This window comes from Pan troglodytes, chromosome 21, assembly GCF_028858775.2.
Source record: "Pan troglodytes isolate AG18354 chromosome 21, NHGRI_mPanTro3-v2.0_pri, whole genome shotgun sequence".
Classification (NCBI taxonomy): Eukaryota; Metazoa; Chordata; class Mammalia; order Primates; family Hominidae; genus Pan; species Pan troglodytes.
In genome coordinates, this window is record NC_072419.2 from 38,325,050 (window position 1) to 38,340,832 (window position 15,783).

At 42.8% G+C, this 15,783-nt stretch overlaps 1 protein-coding gene across 6 annotated transcripts in view; it reads left to right on the forward strand.

Annotated features, from left to right (window-relative positions):
- The first annotated feature begins 3,931 nt into the window (after positions 1–3,931).
- TM9SF4 (transmembrane 9 superfamily member 4) overlaps positions 3,932–15,783 on the forward strand; it is a 55,655-nt gene continuing 43,803 nt past the window's right edge. The window contains exon 1 of one of the 6 annotated variants that reach the window (XM_016937123.3): positions 3,932–4,181. In XM_016937123.3, coding sequence (XP_016792612.1) covers positions 4,167–4,181 — 15 coding nt within the window. In that variant the 5' untranslated portion in view covers positions 3,932–4,166. Of the gene's footprint in view, positions 4,466–15,783 lie in introns of all 6 variants that reach the window. The other 5 variants (XM_016937124.3, XM_063802414.1, XM_063802417.1 and 2 more) reach the window with 5 other exon arrangements.

Here is a 15,783-nt window from a genome sequence, read left to right on the forward strand (position 1 = left end):
AAGAGTTTGAGACCAGCCTGGGCAAGATGGTGAAACCCCGTCTCTACAAAAAATACAAAAATTGGCCGGGCATGGTGGCAGGTGCCTGCAGTCCTAGCTACTCAGGAGGCTGAGGTAGGAGACCTACCCAGGAGGTCTAGGCTGCAGTGAGCCGTGATTGTGCCGCTGTACTCCAGCCTGGGTGATAGAATGAGACCCTGTCTCAAAATAAATAAATAGCGGGGCACAGTGGCTCACGCTTATAATCCCAGCACTTTTGGAGGCTGAGATGGGTGGCTCACTTGAGGCCAGGAGTTTGATAACAGCCTGGCCATCATGGCGAAACCCTGTCTCTACTAAAAATACAAAAAGATTAGCTGGGCTTGGTGGCAAACACCTGTAGTCCCAGCTACTGGGGAGGCTGAGGCAAAAGAATCACTTGAACCTGGGAGGCAGAGGTTGCAGTGAGCTGAGATTGCACCACTGCGCTCCAGCCTGGGCGACAGAGTGAAACTCTGTCTCAAAAAGAAAATTCAAAAATAAATAAATAGGCCGGGAGTGGTGGCTCACGCCCGTAATCCCAGCACTTCGGGAAGCCGAAGCGGGTGGATCACCTGAGGTCAACAGTTGCAGACCAGCCTGGCCAACATGGTGAAACCCCGTCTCTACTAAAAACACAAAAATTAGCCTGGCTTGGTGGCAGGCACCTGTAATCCCAGCTACTCAGGAGACTGAGACAGGAGAATCGCTTGAACCTGGAAGGCGGAGGTTGCTGTGAGCCAAGATCATGCCACTGCACTCCAGCCTGGACAACAAAAAGCAAAACTCCATCTCAAATAAATAATAAATAGATAAATAAACCTTTTAAAAAGTTATATATGATATTATATATATTTTATATTTATAAATATATAGTTATATACTTATATTAAACATAGATTATAGTTTACAGCTGCTGTGTTTCTATATCTTGGCTATTATGAATAGTGCTGCAATAAATACGGGGGTGCAGACATTGATTTCATTTCCTTTTGGATATATACTCAGAAGTGGGATTGCTGCATTATATGGTAGTTCCATTTTTAATTTTAATTTTGATGAACATTCATACTGTTTTCCATAGTGACCGTACCAATTTATGCAAGAGTTCCCTTTTCTCCACATCCTTGCCAATACTTATTATGTGTCGTTTTGATAATAATGGTTCTAAGAGGTGTGAAATGATTGCTCATTGTGGTTTCGATTTACATTTCCCTGATGATTAAGGATGTTGAGCACCTTTCCATTTACCTGCTGGCCATTTGTCTGTCTCCTGAGAAATGTCTGCTTAGATCTCTTGCCCATTTTTAAACCAGGTTATTTGGGATTTTTTGCTATTGAGTTGTTTAAGCTCCTTATATATTTTGGATATTAACCCCTTATCAGATCGTTTTTGATTGGTAAATATTTTCCTCAGCTCTGGCGGTCGCCTTTTTACTTTGTTGTTTCTTTTGCTGTGCAGAGCTTTTTAGTTTGATACAATCCCACCTGTCTATTTTTGCTTTCGTTTCCTGTGCTTTTGGTGTCATATCCAAAAAATCATTGCCCAAGCCAATGTCAAGTTTTCCCTATGTCTTCATCTAGTAGCGTTACAGTTTCTGGCCCTATAAGTCTTTAATCCATTTTGAATTGATTTTGTATATAGTGTGAGATAAAGGTCCAATTTCATTCTTTTGCATGTGGATATTCATTTTTAGGGATGACGAAAATGTTCTGGAGACGGATGACGGTAATGATTGACAACTTTGTGAATGTAGTTGATGTCACTGATTTGTGCACTTAAAAATGATTAAAATAGTCAATATTTAGTTATGCATATTTTACAACAATGAAAAATATTTAGGCCGGGTCTAGTGGCTCACACCTGTAATCCCAGCCCTTTGGGAGGCCAAGGCAGGCAGATCACTCGAGGTCAGGCGTTCTAGACCAACCTGGCCAACATGGCGAAACCCCATCCCTACTAAAAATACAAAAACTCAGCCGGGCTTGGTGGCATGCACCTGTAATCCCAGCTACTCAGGAGGCTGAGGCAAGATAATTGTTCGAATCCGGGAGTCAGAGGTTACAGTGAGCTGAGATTGCGCCACTGCACTCCAGCCTCGGCAACAGAGTGAGACTCCATCTCAAAAAAAATTTTTTTTCAGAAAAAAAAGAGAAACTTGCCCATGTTATGGAGCTAATGAGTGGTGGAGATGCGTTCTGAACCCAGGCAGTCTAGTTCTAGGATTCTGGCATATGTCACCAAAAGAGATTGGGATATGAAAGGCCTTTAGGGAAAAATACAAAGCATGAGAAAAAAAATGGAAATACTAAAAAATAATAGGCCATTTATGGAGCTTTGCTCCTTATCAGTTATCTTTCTTCAGGCAGCTAGAAATGGTGGGAAACACTCAGGATCGAAGCTCTAGGAAAACTGGTTCTAAGTCTGGAACCTATGAGACTGCAGCAAATTCCCCCTAGTCTCTCAAGCTTCCTCCTCCTTGGGGTTAATAGCCAATCTGCCAATCTTCAGGATGGTTGTGCATGTCACAAGAGTTAATGGGTGTGTGTTTCAATGATCTATTACTGAAATGATCTATAATAAACCACCCCACTCTAAAGCTGGGCTTAGCTGGGCAGTTCTTTTGGTCCACATGGTGTTCATGAGGTTATTCATGTAGCTGCATTCAGCTAGTAGCTCAGTGGGGGTTGGAATGTCCAAGATGACTTCAATTACATATTATAGTGCTTAGCTGTAGTTTCTAGAATGTCTTGAGGAGTTGGCTGAGCCTCCCTCTCTCTCCAGGTGCCTTTCCAGCAGAGTAGCTACACTTCTTTATAACCAAGAAGGTAGAATCAGACGTTTTCAATCCTCTTAAGGCCTAGGCTCAGTACTGGCAGAATCACTTGTAGCACATCCTATTGGTCAAAGCAACCAACATGACCAGCCAGATTCAACAGGAGGTAAAACAGAGTCTATCTCTTGAGGAGAGAAACCGTATGCTCATCATGCAAGGACGGACAGAACTACGTGGCAGCCATCTTTGCAGAAAATCCACCACAGTGGTGCCCATAGGTGGGGATCAGAGTTCAACTGTCCCTTGCCCCCTAGAATTAGATAAAAAGAGTCTAATGAACTGTTAGCATAATGCTAAGTGCTGCAGCACACAAAATGCTCAGCAAGTGCTGATGATTATTATTAATCATTATTATTCTTTTGATAGCTTTTTAAAACCAGTCTAAGATAGCACTGGTACTGTATTCAGTTTAAAGTGATATACATGGGTCAAATGAACTTTGAGTTCTTTCCCAACCTTAATACCATGATTCTTTGAGTCTCTTTTTCACAGATTTGGAAACTGAGGCTTAGGAAGATTGCGTGACTTGTCTGGAGTCACACACTAAGCTAGTGCATGACGTCCACATTCAGAGATATCTCCCTCCACTGAATATGCTGGTTTTCACTCGTTCATTTGAAAAATAATGTATTGGGCATCTACCACAAGCCCAAAGGAGTATACATAAACATATACTGACAATTATTTATTGAATACATCCTATGTAATATTGTGTCACTGAATCCTCATCACAAGCCTATGATGAACCCCATTCCCATTTCACAGATGGGAATGAGGAAGAGCAAGGTAAAAAACGAACAAACAAAAAAACAAAAAAACAGGGTTCACCCTCATGGGGATTACAGTCTACTAAAGAGGATATAGGATAGTCAAACAAATACTTAAATATATAATTACAAATTATTCTTGGAGTCGTACTGCTCTTGGAGCCCGAGTGCCCACCCTTTCCCTCAAATCAAGGTCTCAGGTAACCCTGGCAATGGGTCTTCCTGCCAGTAGTAAAGATGGCGCTGAGAGCACGAGCGCACTTTCACACACCCCCATTACCCACAATGCAGCGGGAATAAGGGAGGCTCAGTTTCTGCCAGGAGCTAATATGGCTTCCTTAGTTACACCGTTCTCTCTCTTCACCTAATCAGCGACCTTACTTTCCCAGACCAGACTGTCGATCAGGAGCTAAGACTCCTTTTCCCCTCTGCTGACCGCCACTACAGGAGCGGTTGAAGCCAGACGACCACCTTGTGGAGTTAAACTCCGTAACCAGGGAGCACCACTTCCGCTGACGTCATTACGGCGACACGTGGATCCAAGATGGCGACGGCGATGGTGAGTGAAGGAGACTCCGGGAGCGGGAGCTGGAGCGGGGCCCTCCGGGGTATCCCAGGATCTTCCAGCACCCCATGCCTGGCCCTGAGCCACCTCCGGGACCCCTGACTCAGGCCTGAGGGCTACCTCTGACTGGGCTTGTCTTCCCCGAAATCCACCTCCCCGGCCCTGCCCCTGCACTCAGGCTTGTCAAGGCCCCGAGTTTTGGGGGAGGCGCCGTTTCGGAGGGAGACCTCGGCTGCTGCCTTCGCCGGTTCCCATTCTACTTTTGGTCTCCGCCCACTGTGAGCCCCGTTTTCCATTTCTCACCTCCCAGTCCTGACCCCTCTGAAGACCCCCTCCCGTTATTCTCATCCTTGCTCCTCCCCGTCACGTCCAGACCCTGCTCTCCCCGCCTCCCCACCATCATAACCAGTCCGCAGATGTGACCTCTCCTCTGACCACCCTCCCAGCCCCAGCGCTGCCTCAGATCCTTTTCAGAGCCCTGTCCTCACTTACACTCATAGCTGTCCCCATCGCGCACCCCCTTGACTGCCGCTACCCCAGAGCTTGCCTTCACCTACCCCACCCCCATCTTTCATCCCTAGAGGCTTCCCTGCCCTTCCTGTCTTCTCTCAGTCAACTCCCTGCCCCTCTCTTAGGGACCTTTTACCCTGTTGGTTCTCAAACTTTACTGTGCATAAGAATCTCGAGGTGTGTAGGGGGAGGCAGGCTAAAAATGCAGTTTCCTGAGCAGCCCCACTCCCAGAGATTCTAATTCCACAGGGCTAGGTGATGCCCAGGAATCTGCCCTTTTATAAGCACTCTAGTGATTATATAGTGGAGTGGTCTGTGAACTACGTTTTGAAAAACACTAAAAGCCCCACCTCACTGCTCTCCTTCCCATTCCCCAACATGGCCACACAGCTCGTTAGGGATGAAGGCTCTTTATTATGAAGCTATATGTTGGGATGAAGTCTGTGTGTGGATGAGGGTGGAGGTAAAATAGCCATGCTTGGAAGTTGGGTCAGAGCTTGCGGGCTCCTGGTGCAGAACCTTGGAAGTAAATCTTTGAAGGACTGGCCCTTTTTCCAAAAGTTTAGTTCAAATTCTGCTTGTCAAGAGACCAGAACTAAAATTGAAGTCACTTAGTCCAGAATGATTTCCTGGGTCTTCCTGCATACTGCCTCCTCAGCAGATAATTTCGTCCTGGGAGTGAATGACAAGGAAGACTCAGAGAAAAGGAAATGACATTTGACTTTAGCAAAGGAAGATTCTGGCTTAAATAATTTGGTGTTGGATTTCTCCAAACAGGGATATATTATTGACTGGTAGCAATTTTCCCTCCTTCTCTTAGCTGACTGAGAACTTATCTTTTGTTTAATGAGGGATTCCTTATTTAGAACTTCAGAGGTCAGGTAAAAAGATTTCATGGCCTTTACCTGGTTTCTGTGGTTTCAGACTTCAGGCTGAACCACGAGTGGGGCAAATCCTCAAAGTAGTATGTTGAAACCTATATATATGTATATATATTCTGGTACCACATTCAGAACAGAGATAGTGTAAGAACTTAAAAGGAAATCACACCCTCTCTTGCTATAAGGAAAACATTGAGTAAAGTGGTATTTACGGCACTGCACTGGGAAATCCCTGCCTTGTTCAGAGATTTTTAAGAGGTTATAAGCTAGCAATACATATATGTGGTACACATCTATTTAGTCAACAAATATTTGAGTACCAATTCTGTTCCAGGAACTAGGGATGTAGTTGTGAATTACAGGGTCAAGGTCCCTACACTGGTGGAGCCTTTCTGGTTTGAGGAGACAGGCAGTGAACAAGTAAATACGTGAACAAAATAATGTCACCAGTAGATGCTGTGAGGACAGCAAAATGAAGTGATAGTGATTAGGGGTGACTGGGTGACACAACTACTTTGGATTGAGTGGTCAGAAAGAAGTCTTCTCAGAGGAGGTGACTTGAGTTAAAACATAATTAACAAGAAGGAACCAGCCATGCAAAGAATGTTCCAAGCAAAGGAAATGGCAAGTGTAAGGGGCCGATGTGGAAGGGAGCTTGGTGTTTTTGAGGAACACACAGAAGGCTGGAGGGGCCGAAGCATGATGAGGGTTGGGGTAGGAGAGAATGATACAAGATGAAACTGGAGGGAAGCAAGAGCAACTGTTTTGAGAAGCATGCCTGGAAATGGGAGGGACTGCGGTCTACATTTTGTTGTCTGTGGATTGCATTTTGAAATAGTGTTGTATTAGGCTGCTTCCCCTTCCCATCCCCTTCAGGACAGTACTTGAAGGGAGCCAGCTTGTTCTCAGTTGGCACAGAGGCTGTGGAAAGGAGTTTGGATTTTAGTCTAAGCACAGTGGAAGGGACAGTGATTTTTGCCCAGCACAGTGACTCACACCTGTAATCCCAGCACTCTGGGAGACCAAAGCTGGGAGATCGCTTGAGCTCAGGAGTTTGAGACCAGCTTGGACAACATGGCAAACCCTATCTCTACAAAAAAAATACAAAAAGAAAAAATTAGCTGGGCTTGGTGGTGTGCACCTGTAGTACCAGCTACTTGCGGGGCTGAGGTGGGAGGATCACTTGAACCTCAGTGAGCCCTGATCACTGCACTGCACTCCAGCTTTGGCAACAGAGCGAGACCCTGTCTTAAGAAACAACAACAGGCCGGGAGCAGTGGCTCATGCCTGTAATCTCAGAATTTTGGGAGGCTGAAGCAGGCAAATCACTTGAGGCCAGGAGTTCAACACCAGCCTGGCCAACATGGCAAAACCCTGTCTTCTAAAAATACAAAAATTAGCAGGGTGTGGTGGCACACACCTGTAATCCCAGCTACTCGGGAGGCTGAGGCACAAGAATCGCTTGAACCCGGGAGGCGGAGGCTACAGTGAGCCAAGATCGTGTCACTGCACTGCAGCCTGGGTGACAGAGTGAGACCCTATCTCAAAAAAAAAAAAACAAAACAAAACACACCACCAACAACAAAACCCTGCAAGTACGGTGATTTAGTGTTTGTTGTGCCACCTGGGAGTATTGTACTGAAAACAGTAACTGATTTAAAGAAACTGAGTATGTAACATGCAGTGACCTGCAGAGGCCAGTTTAAAGGGTGCATATGGAGAAACTTCATATCTGGTGCAATAGTGAAAAGGTGTGGAAGCAAATTTATTACAGGGGTATGTGATGAAGGGGCAAAGTGGAGTCACAGGCTTGAGTTTGGTCTGTGTCAGCACTTCATTACACGGAAGTCAGAATAGTCCCCACACCCTCATACACACCCTCATTTCATAACCATTGGGGCGAGGGGGTGCGGTAGACCTACTTTGGAGTGTATGGGTCTCTGAGGTGAGTCATACAGCCAAAGAGGAACTGAACTAGTGGATCCAGTGGCCGTGGGAATAGCTGGGTTGCTGGTTTGTCCTTTGTTTTGAAAGTTAGGGTTGTGGGTGCAAGTGCGGTGGCATGTGAGCTTTTCCCTTTCTCTCTTTCCTTGGTGAATGGCTCTTCTTCCCCAAGGGTTGAGCCGCCAGCTCCCAGAACAATGTTAGTATGGAGGGTGTTTCCTGAACCCGCAGGGCAAGACTTCTCCCTCCATGGAAGATAGCTGGTGTAAACTGAAGTTCTCTTTGATTTTCCTGTCTTCTTCCATCCTTAGATTTAGACTACTCTGTAAAGTTACAGGATACAGTGTTGATCTAGCTAGGTCTGAATTGAGATGCAGGCTCATGTCTCACTCTTTATGGAAAACGGTTCTTGGGAATATTATTTCATTGAAACTTGGGAAATGTCCATTGAGTACATTTCTAGATGTGTCAGGAGTCTAGAAACTTCAGTTTGGAGAATAAAACTCTACTTCCCTCACATCATTGTTCATACTGTTTTGGTTTTTATTATAATCTTCTTTATGGATATAATTCATATGCCATAAAATTCACCCCTTTAAAGTATATAATTTAGTGGGTTTTAGTGTTTTTATAGGTTGTGCATACACTAAATGTGATGGTTATCACCATTGTGTAATTCGGAACATTTCATCACCCCAAAAAGAGAGTCACTCCCTACTCTTCCCTCCCCACAGCCCTAGGCAACTACTAATTTACCTTCTGTCCCTATAGATTTGCCTATTCTGGACATTTTATACAAAGATAATTATATAATATGTGATCTTTTGTGTCTGGCTTCTTAGCATAATGTTTTCAAAGTTTGTTTATGTTGTATCATGTATCAGTAGTGCCGCATCCCTTTTTATGGCTGAATCTTCCCTTGTATGGATGTACCACAGCTTGTTTATCACTCATCAGTTGATGGATATTGGGATTGTCTTCACTTTTTGGTTGTTAGGTATAATGCTGCTGTGAACATTCAGGTGTAAGTTGTTGTGTGAACATACGTTCAGTTTCCATGGGTGTATGGAAGTGTATTCCTGCATCAGTTCACACTGTTTTGAGGTTACTTGGGTTTGAGCCACTCCAGAAACAGGAATGGAATAAATGACATCAAGATTCCTTTGTGCTAATGGAGCCAATGCCAGTAGTCCCTCCAGCCCCAGTCAAAGGCACAGAAACTGGTTTTGTTTGTTTGTTATTATTATTTGAGACAGGGTCTCACTCTGTCATCCAGGCTGGAGTGCAGTGGCACGATCATAGTTCACTGCAGCCTCCACCTCCCGGGCTCAGGCGATCATCTTGCCTTAGCCTTCTGAGTAGCTGGGACTACAGGCACACACCACATCCACCTAATTTTTTAATTATATTTTTCTTAGAGACGGGGTCTTGCTATGTTGCCCAGGCTAGCCTTGAACTCCTGGCCTCAAGCAATCCTCCCGTCTTGACCTCCCAAAGTGCTGGGATTACAGGTGTGAGTCACTGTGCCCAGCAAAAACTGTTTTTAATGGTGGAATATCGTGCTAATCAGGTTGGATGATAGAGTCCTGGAACAGAAGGCCAGAGGCCTGAACTGTGCCATCAGTCTTGTGTGCAGGAAGTTGCTGTCTCCTCTGGACCCCATGTACAGGAGGACATGAGCTGACTGAAGAAGGAATGCTGGAGCAGGAGCCAGCAGCCTGGGCTTGGTCCCAGCGCTGCCACTGATGCATTGTGTGGCCTGGGGCAAATTACTTTGGCTTCATTAGTCTGTTTTCCACATATGTCATGTGTGAAATTAAGGTTTGTACTTGATGATTTCCAAATTCCGAGTTGAAAATTTTGTAGTTTGGAATACTTTAAGGTGAGTTTTGCTAATATGCCTATAAAATCAGACTTATTTTGTTTTTTCCATGATGATGGTCACTGTGATCTTTCCAAGCTGTTGTGTTGGTTGTATTGTCTGTCTGATCACCCAGGTTTCCCCACCTGGCTCATGTTCTGCAGGAGCTACTGTGTCCTTGGAGCTGAGGTGCTGACATCGGGCCTTGGTTAAATGTGTTTCTCTGAGGGGTCCCTTTAAAGGAATGCCCTTAATCCCCCTCAGGAAGTACAGAGGAGGTTGGGATCACATTAAGTTGCCTCTTGGTTTCTGTTTTACAACTTGGACAAACGTCTCCCTTTGATCTTGGCATTAAAGAAGCACGTCACAGAATGTTGGAGAAGGTTGAGTTTTGATCTCTGGGCACTGGCAAAAAGGTGGGAAGGACCCAGGATGAGAAGAGCCATCTGGCCACGGATGAGTAATAGGAGCCACTACCACCTTCAAGCCTGCTTTGATCCCTGAACCATTTGCTGACACTAGAGTTTCCCAAATGGGGCATGGATGGGGACACCCAGGACTTCTCAGTTCCGTCTCATTCCTTTTCATTGCTTCCTTCTCTCCCTTCCTAACATGGTTTCTTACCTATGCCTGATGCTTTAAACCGACAGACCTCCCAGGGTTTGAAATCCTCTTATGCTTGGTCTGAGAATCTGGGCTAGACTCCCAGCTCTGACACTGTGATTACTTTTGTGACTTTGGACTGATTGGTTATGTGATTTTGGGAAAACCGTTTGCGCTTTTAAGCCTCAATTACCTTATATTAAAATTTTTTATTGTGGTAATAACAAAATCTACCACTTTAAGCTTTTTTTTTTTTTTTTTTTTTTTGAGACAGAGTCTCACTCTGTCGCCCAGGCTGGAGTGCAATGGTGCGATCTCAGCTCAGTGCATTACTGCAACCTCTGTCTCCTGGGTTCGAGTGATTCTCCTGCCTCATCTTCCCAAGTAGCTGGGACTACAGGCATGTGCCACCACGCCTGGCTAATTTTTCTATTTTTAGTAAGGATAGGGTTTCGCCATGTTGGCCAGGCTGGTCTCGAACTCCTGACCTTGGGTGATCCACCTGCCTCAGCCTCCCAAAGTGCTGGTATTACAGGCATGAGCCACCATGCCTGGCCCACTTTAAGCATTTTTAAGTGTGCAGTTCAGTGGCATTAAGTACGTTTACACGTATGCAGCTGTTAGCACCATCCGTCTCCAGAACTTTTTCATCATCTCATTTTTGAAACAAGGATGATATTCTCAAGGGATTGTTGTGATGATTAAATGAAATATGAGATGAAAGTGCTAGCACAGAGAGGGCACTCTGTAACTTTACTCCAAGGTTTGAAGTCTTCCCGTGGTGAGCTATCTAAGCCTGCTGCTTGGGCTAGCTGAGAGTTCTTTTATAAATACCCAAGGTGGAGACAGGAGAGCAGTACGTTTCTGCACTTTGTGGTGTCAGGGTTGAAGTCTGGTTGCCTGTTGCTTTGTGAGGGTGGTTATTAGTTTCACCTGGATTTCCGCAGTGCAGCCTGCTGTGCGTTTTTCCCTACCCCCAAATTACAGCTTTGAGTCTTTCATGTGTCTCTGTTCAACAGCTACTCTGTGTCTGTGGGCTCTGAAATAAAGGCTACATTTTCAGTTTCCTGTGGCTAATTTGTTTTTTGTTTGTTTCTTGCTCTGTGAGTTCTTTAGTCCCATGGGCCTGCTTGGTAAGTTGTCTCTAGCTGTCATTAGCCTTCATTCACATGCGGTTGGATTCTTGGTAAGCTTTAACTGACTGGGTAATTGACTTCAGTTAACTGTTGGCAAACTGTGCCCAAAGCCTTTTTCTTTTTTTTTTTTCCTCCTTTTTCCTTTTTCTATCTTTTTTTTTTTTTTTTTTTGCTTAATCTGAGGGAGCAGTTACTGACATGGTCTCAAAATGGTGACTGTCGCCAGGCACAGTGGCTTACACCTGTAATCCCAGCACTTTGGGAAATGCCGAGGTCGGAGTGGGTCATTTGAGGTCAGGAGCTCAAGACCAGCCTGGCCAACATGGCGAAACCCTGTCTCTACAAAAATACAAAAAATTTGCCGGGTCTGGTGGCAGGCACCTGTCATCCCAGCCACTCAGGAGGCTGAGGCAGGAGAATCACTTGAACCCAGGAGGCAGAGGTTGCAGTGAGCCAAGATCATATCACTGCACTCTAGCCTGGGCAACAGAGCTAGACTCTGTCTCAAAAAAAAAAAAAAAGTGACTGTCTTTTAGAGAGAAAAAGAAGAATCTAGTCTATTGCTAAGGAAAATGCTGCTTTTGCAGTAGGAAAGGCATGGAACAGGAACCAAAAAGGCCGTTCAGATTGGCCAGATGTATTGCTGCTAGTTGATGCTATTTATGGGAAAGGAGATTGCAAGGCAGAGGGCTCCAGAAAAAGTTAACTTCTGGTTACAGAGAAATCCAAGTGAATGAAATAATTTTTCGTTCTCAGGGAAACTTCCTGTTTTCTTTGGAAGATGTTAATTGTTCACACCTTTCAAACTGGGTGGGGTGAATTTGGAGTGGCTGGGGGTACTTTTGAGTCCTAGCAGCCCTTCATTAGACAGCTGTTTGGGGGAGATATTTCTGAGTGCCCAACCCACCCCCGCCCCCCCAAGAATAAAACAGATGGGGAGGGAAAGACCTTGATTCTTGGTTCTCTTGAGCTTTATAACATTCCAGGTCACCTGTATCTTTGCCAGTGATGGCGTGTTAGATTACAGCACAAAAGGCTTCTAGATTGCCATCACCTTGTTCCTTGATATGCTGCCTTTGAGGTCTCTTTTGCTACTTGGAAACCAAGTAGCAAAAGCAAAATGACGTTGAATGGGCTGGTTCACATCTCTTAGGACTCTTTGCATGGCTCTGAACATGCAGAAGATGATTACTAAATATTTAATTGACTTTTCAGACTGAACCTCTCATGGGAGTTAATGAGGCAATCAATTAAAAATTAGAAGAAAATTTAAAGGAATTTCCTAAGAAGCAGGTACTTTGCTCTTTCCTTACAGAAAAGAACTGCAGACCAAACATCCTCTATCAGGCTATCAGGAATATAGAAGGTGATGAAGTCATAGAATCATAAAAAGTTGGAACAGTGTCCAGGGGTTTTACCAGAAACCCATGAACTTCTAGTCCTTGATTCTCTGTGTATTGGAATATTTGTTCCGAGATCAGTATCTGTAGCTTTGATAAGTTTCTCAGAGGGATTTGTGACACCCTCCCCAAGATTAAAAATTGCTGATCTGTCTGCTTACCCACATACCTGGTGCCAGAATCCGCTCTGCATAATTCTTACCTTAGCCCACTTTCTGCACATCTTCTGTGGAACTCATCCCAGTATTTTCAGAGGCAACCCATTTCCTTCACTTCTTAAAATATAAATGAATATATGTCTTTAATTTTTTAATTTTTTTAGAGACAGGGTCTCACCCTGTCACCCAGGTTGGAGTGCAGTGGTGGAATCATAGCTCACTCTAACTGCAGCCGTTGGACTCCTGGGCTCAGGTGATCCTCCCACGTAATTATAGGTATTAGCTACTATGCCCAGCCTAAATGTATTTATTTTGTTGTATTTATTCATTTATTCATTTATTTATTTTTATTTTGAGACAAGGTCTCACTCTGTTGCCCAAGCTGGAGTGCAGTGGCGTGATTTCTGCTCACTGCAACCTCCACCTCCCAGGCTCAAGTGATCCTCCCACCTCAGCCTCCAGAGTAGCTGTGACTACAGGCAAGCACCACCATTCCTCATTAATTTTTTGTATTCTTTGTAGAGACGAGGTTTTGCTCAGGCTGGTCTCAAACTCTTGGGCTCAAGTGATCCACCTGCCTCGGCCTTACAAAGTGCTGGGATTATAGTCCTGAGCTACTGTGCCCGTAAATGTATTTATTTTTAATAAGGGTGATCCATGTACGTGGAAAAAAGTATTAAAAAGCTATAAAAGTATCAAAACATTATGTTGTGTGCCTACCATAAATATATTCAATTTTTACTTGTCAGTCTTTAAAAAGCTGTAAAATGGATCAGGCGCAGTGGCTCACACCTGTAATCCCAGCATTTTGGGAGACTGTGTTGCTCATAAAGGAATACCTGAGGCTGAGTAATTTATAAAGAAAAGAGGTTTATTTGGCCAGGTTTGGTGGCTCATGCTTGTAATGTCAGCACTTTGGGAAGCTGAGGCAGGTGGATCGCTTGAGCCCAGGAGTTCAAGACCATCCTGGGCAACATGATGAAACTCAGTCTCTGTTAAAAATACAAAAATTACGGCTGGGCACCGTGGCTCACGCCTGTAATCCCAGCACTTTGGGAGGCCGAGGCAGGCAGATTCTAGTGGGTGTGTGGTGGTACCTCACTGTGGTTTTGGTTTGCATTTTCCTATTGACAAATGATATTAAATATATTTTATGCTTATTAGTCATTCATATATCTTCTTTGGTGAATTTCTGTACAAATCTCTTGTCCATTTTTAAATCAGATTGTCATTTTCTTATTAAGTTTTAAGTGTTCTTTGCATATTCTGGATATAAGTTCCTTATCAGGTATGTGATTTGCAAAGAATTTTCCACTAGTCTTTGGCCCATCTTTTCATTTTCTTAGTGGTATCTTTGGAAGTGTAAAAGTTTTTAAATTTTTATGAAATTTAATTTATTATAATTTTTTTAATGGATTCTGGTTTTGGTGTTGTATCTAAGACATTTTTGCCTAACCCAAGATCACAATGATTTCTTATTTTTTCCGTATAGAGGTTTTTGAGTTTTAGCTTTTTTGTTTAGTTCTGTGATCCGTTTTGACTTAATTTTTGTGTGTATGTTCTGAGGTTCCATGTGCATATGGCTACCCAGTGGTCCAAGCGCTATGTTTTGAAAAGACTTATGTTTCTCTATTGAATTTGCCTTGTCAGCTTTGTTGAAAATCAATTTAGTATAAATGTAAAGATTTATTTATAGACTTTTAATTATTTTCCACTGATCTTTATGCATATTCTTACCACACTGTCTTGATATTGTAGCTTTATAATATGTTTAGAAATTATGTAGTATAAGTCCTCCAATTACGTTTTTAAGGTTGTTTTAGATGTTCTGGGTCCTTTGTATTTCCATATAAATGCTAGAATCAGCTTGTCAGTTTCTACAGAAAAACCTGCTGGAATTTTGATAAGGATTGCATTGAATCTATAGATCAATTTGGGGAGAACTGACATCCTGACAATATTGAGTCTTCTAGTCCATGAACATGGAATATCTCCGCAATTACCTTTGTTCATTTCTCAGCAATTTCAGAATTTTCAATATACAAGTCCTTTTAAAAATATATATTCCTAAATATTTTATTCTTTTTGATACTAAGTGGGGCTTTTTTTTTTTTTTTTAGTTTTAGTTTTGGATTGTTGTTGCTAGTATGTGGAAATACAATTAATTTTTCTATATTGATCTTATAGTCTGACCTTGCTTAACTTGTTTATTAGTTCTAGTAGTTGTTTTGTGTATTCCTTAGGATTTTCTAGATACACAATCATGTGATCCGCAACTAAAAGCACTTTTTGCTTATTTCTTTTAATTTTTTCCCCTATGCTTCTTCAGGGATGCCCTTAATTATTAATGTGTTTGCTTTAGTGCAGTGACTTATAGTATAGTGTTGAATGGAAATGGCAAGAGTAGGCATCCTTGCCTTGTTCCTGATCTTAGGGGAAATAATTCAGTTTTTCACTACTGAGTATGATGTTGGCTGTGGATTTTTCATAGCTGCCCTTTATCTGATTGAGGAAGTTCCCTTCTAGTCCTAAATTGTTGAGAGTTTTAATGATGAATATGTTGGATTTTGTCAACAGCTTTTTCTACATCTATTATGATGATCATATGATTTTTGTCCTTTATTCTGTTTATCTGGTGTATTGTATTATATTAATTGATTTTCAAATATTAAGCCAACCTGGGATAAACACCACTTGGTCATGATATATAAACCTAGATTCAATTTTCTAATATTTTGTTAAGAATTTTTTCATCTATTCATCATCATCATGAACACACAGGATAGTTGTCCGTAGTTTCCTTTTCTTGTGATGTCTTTGCCTGGCTTTGGCACGTGGTTTTTAAAATTTTATTTAGACAAGTGAAAAAAGGCTATACATAAACTACATAAACCCGCTGTGCCTCTTTTTTTTTTTTTCTACGTAATAGCTTATGTTGGCAGTACTTCAGTAACAGTTCTACCTTCTATATAAGTATATATCACTAAATTACCCTCCCTAAAGACTGTACCAGTTTACCTACATCTAGGCTAATCATACTTTTTAAAGCTTTATAACTCTGTTAAGCAAAAAATGAGATATTATTTTGACCTACAGTTTTTAA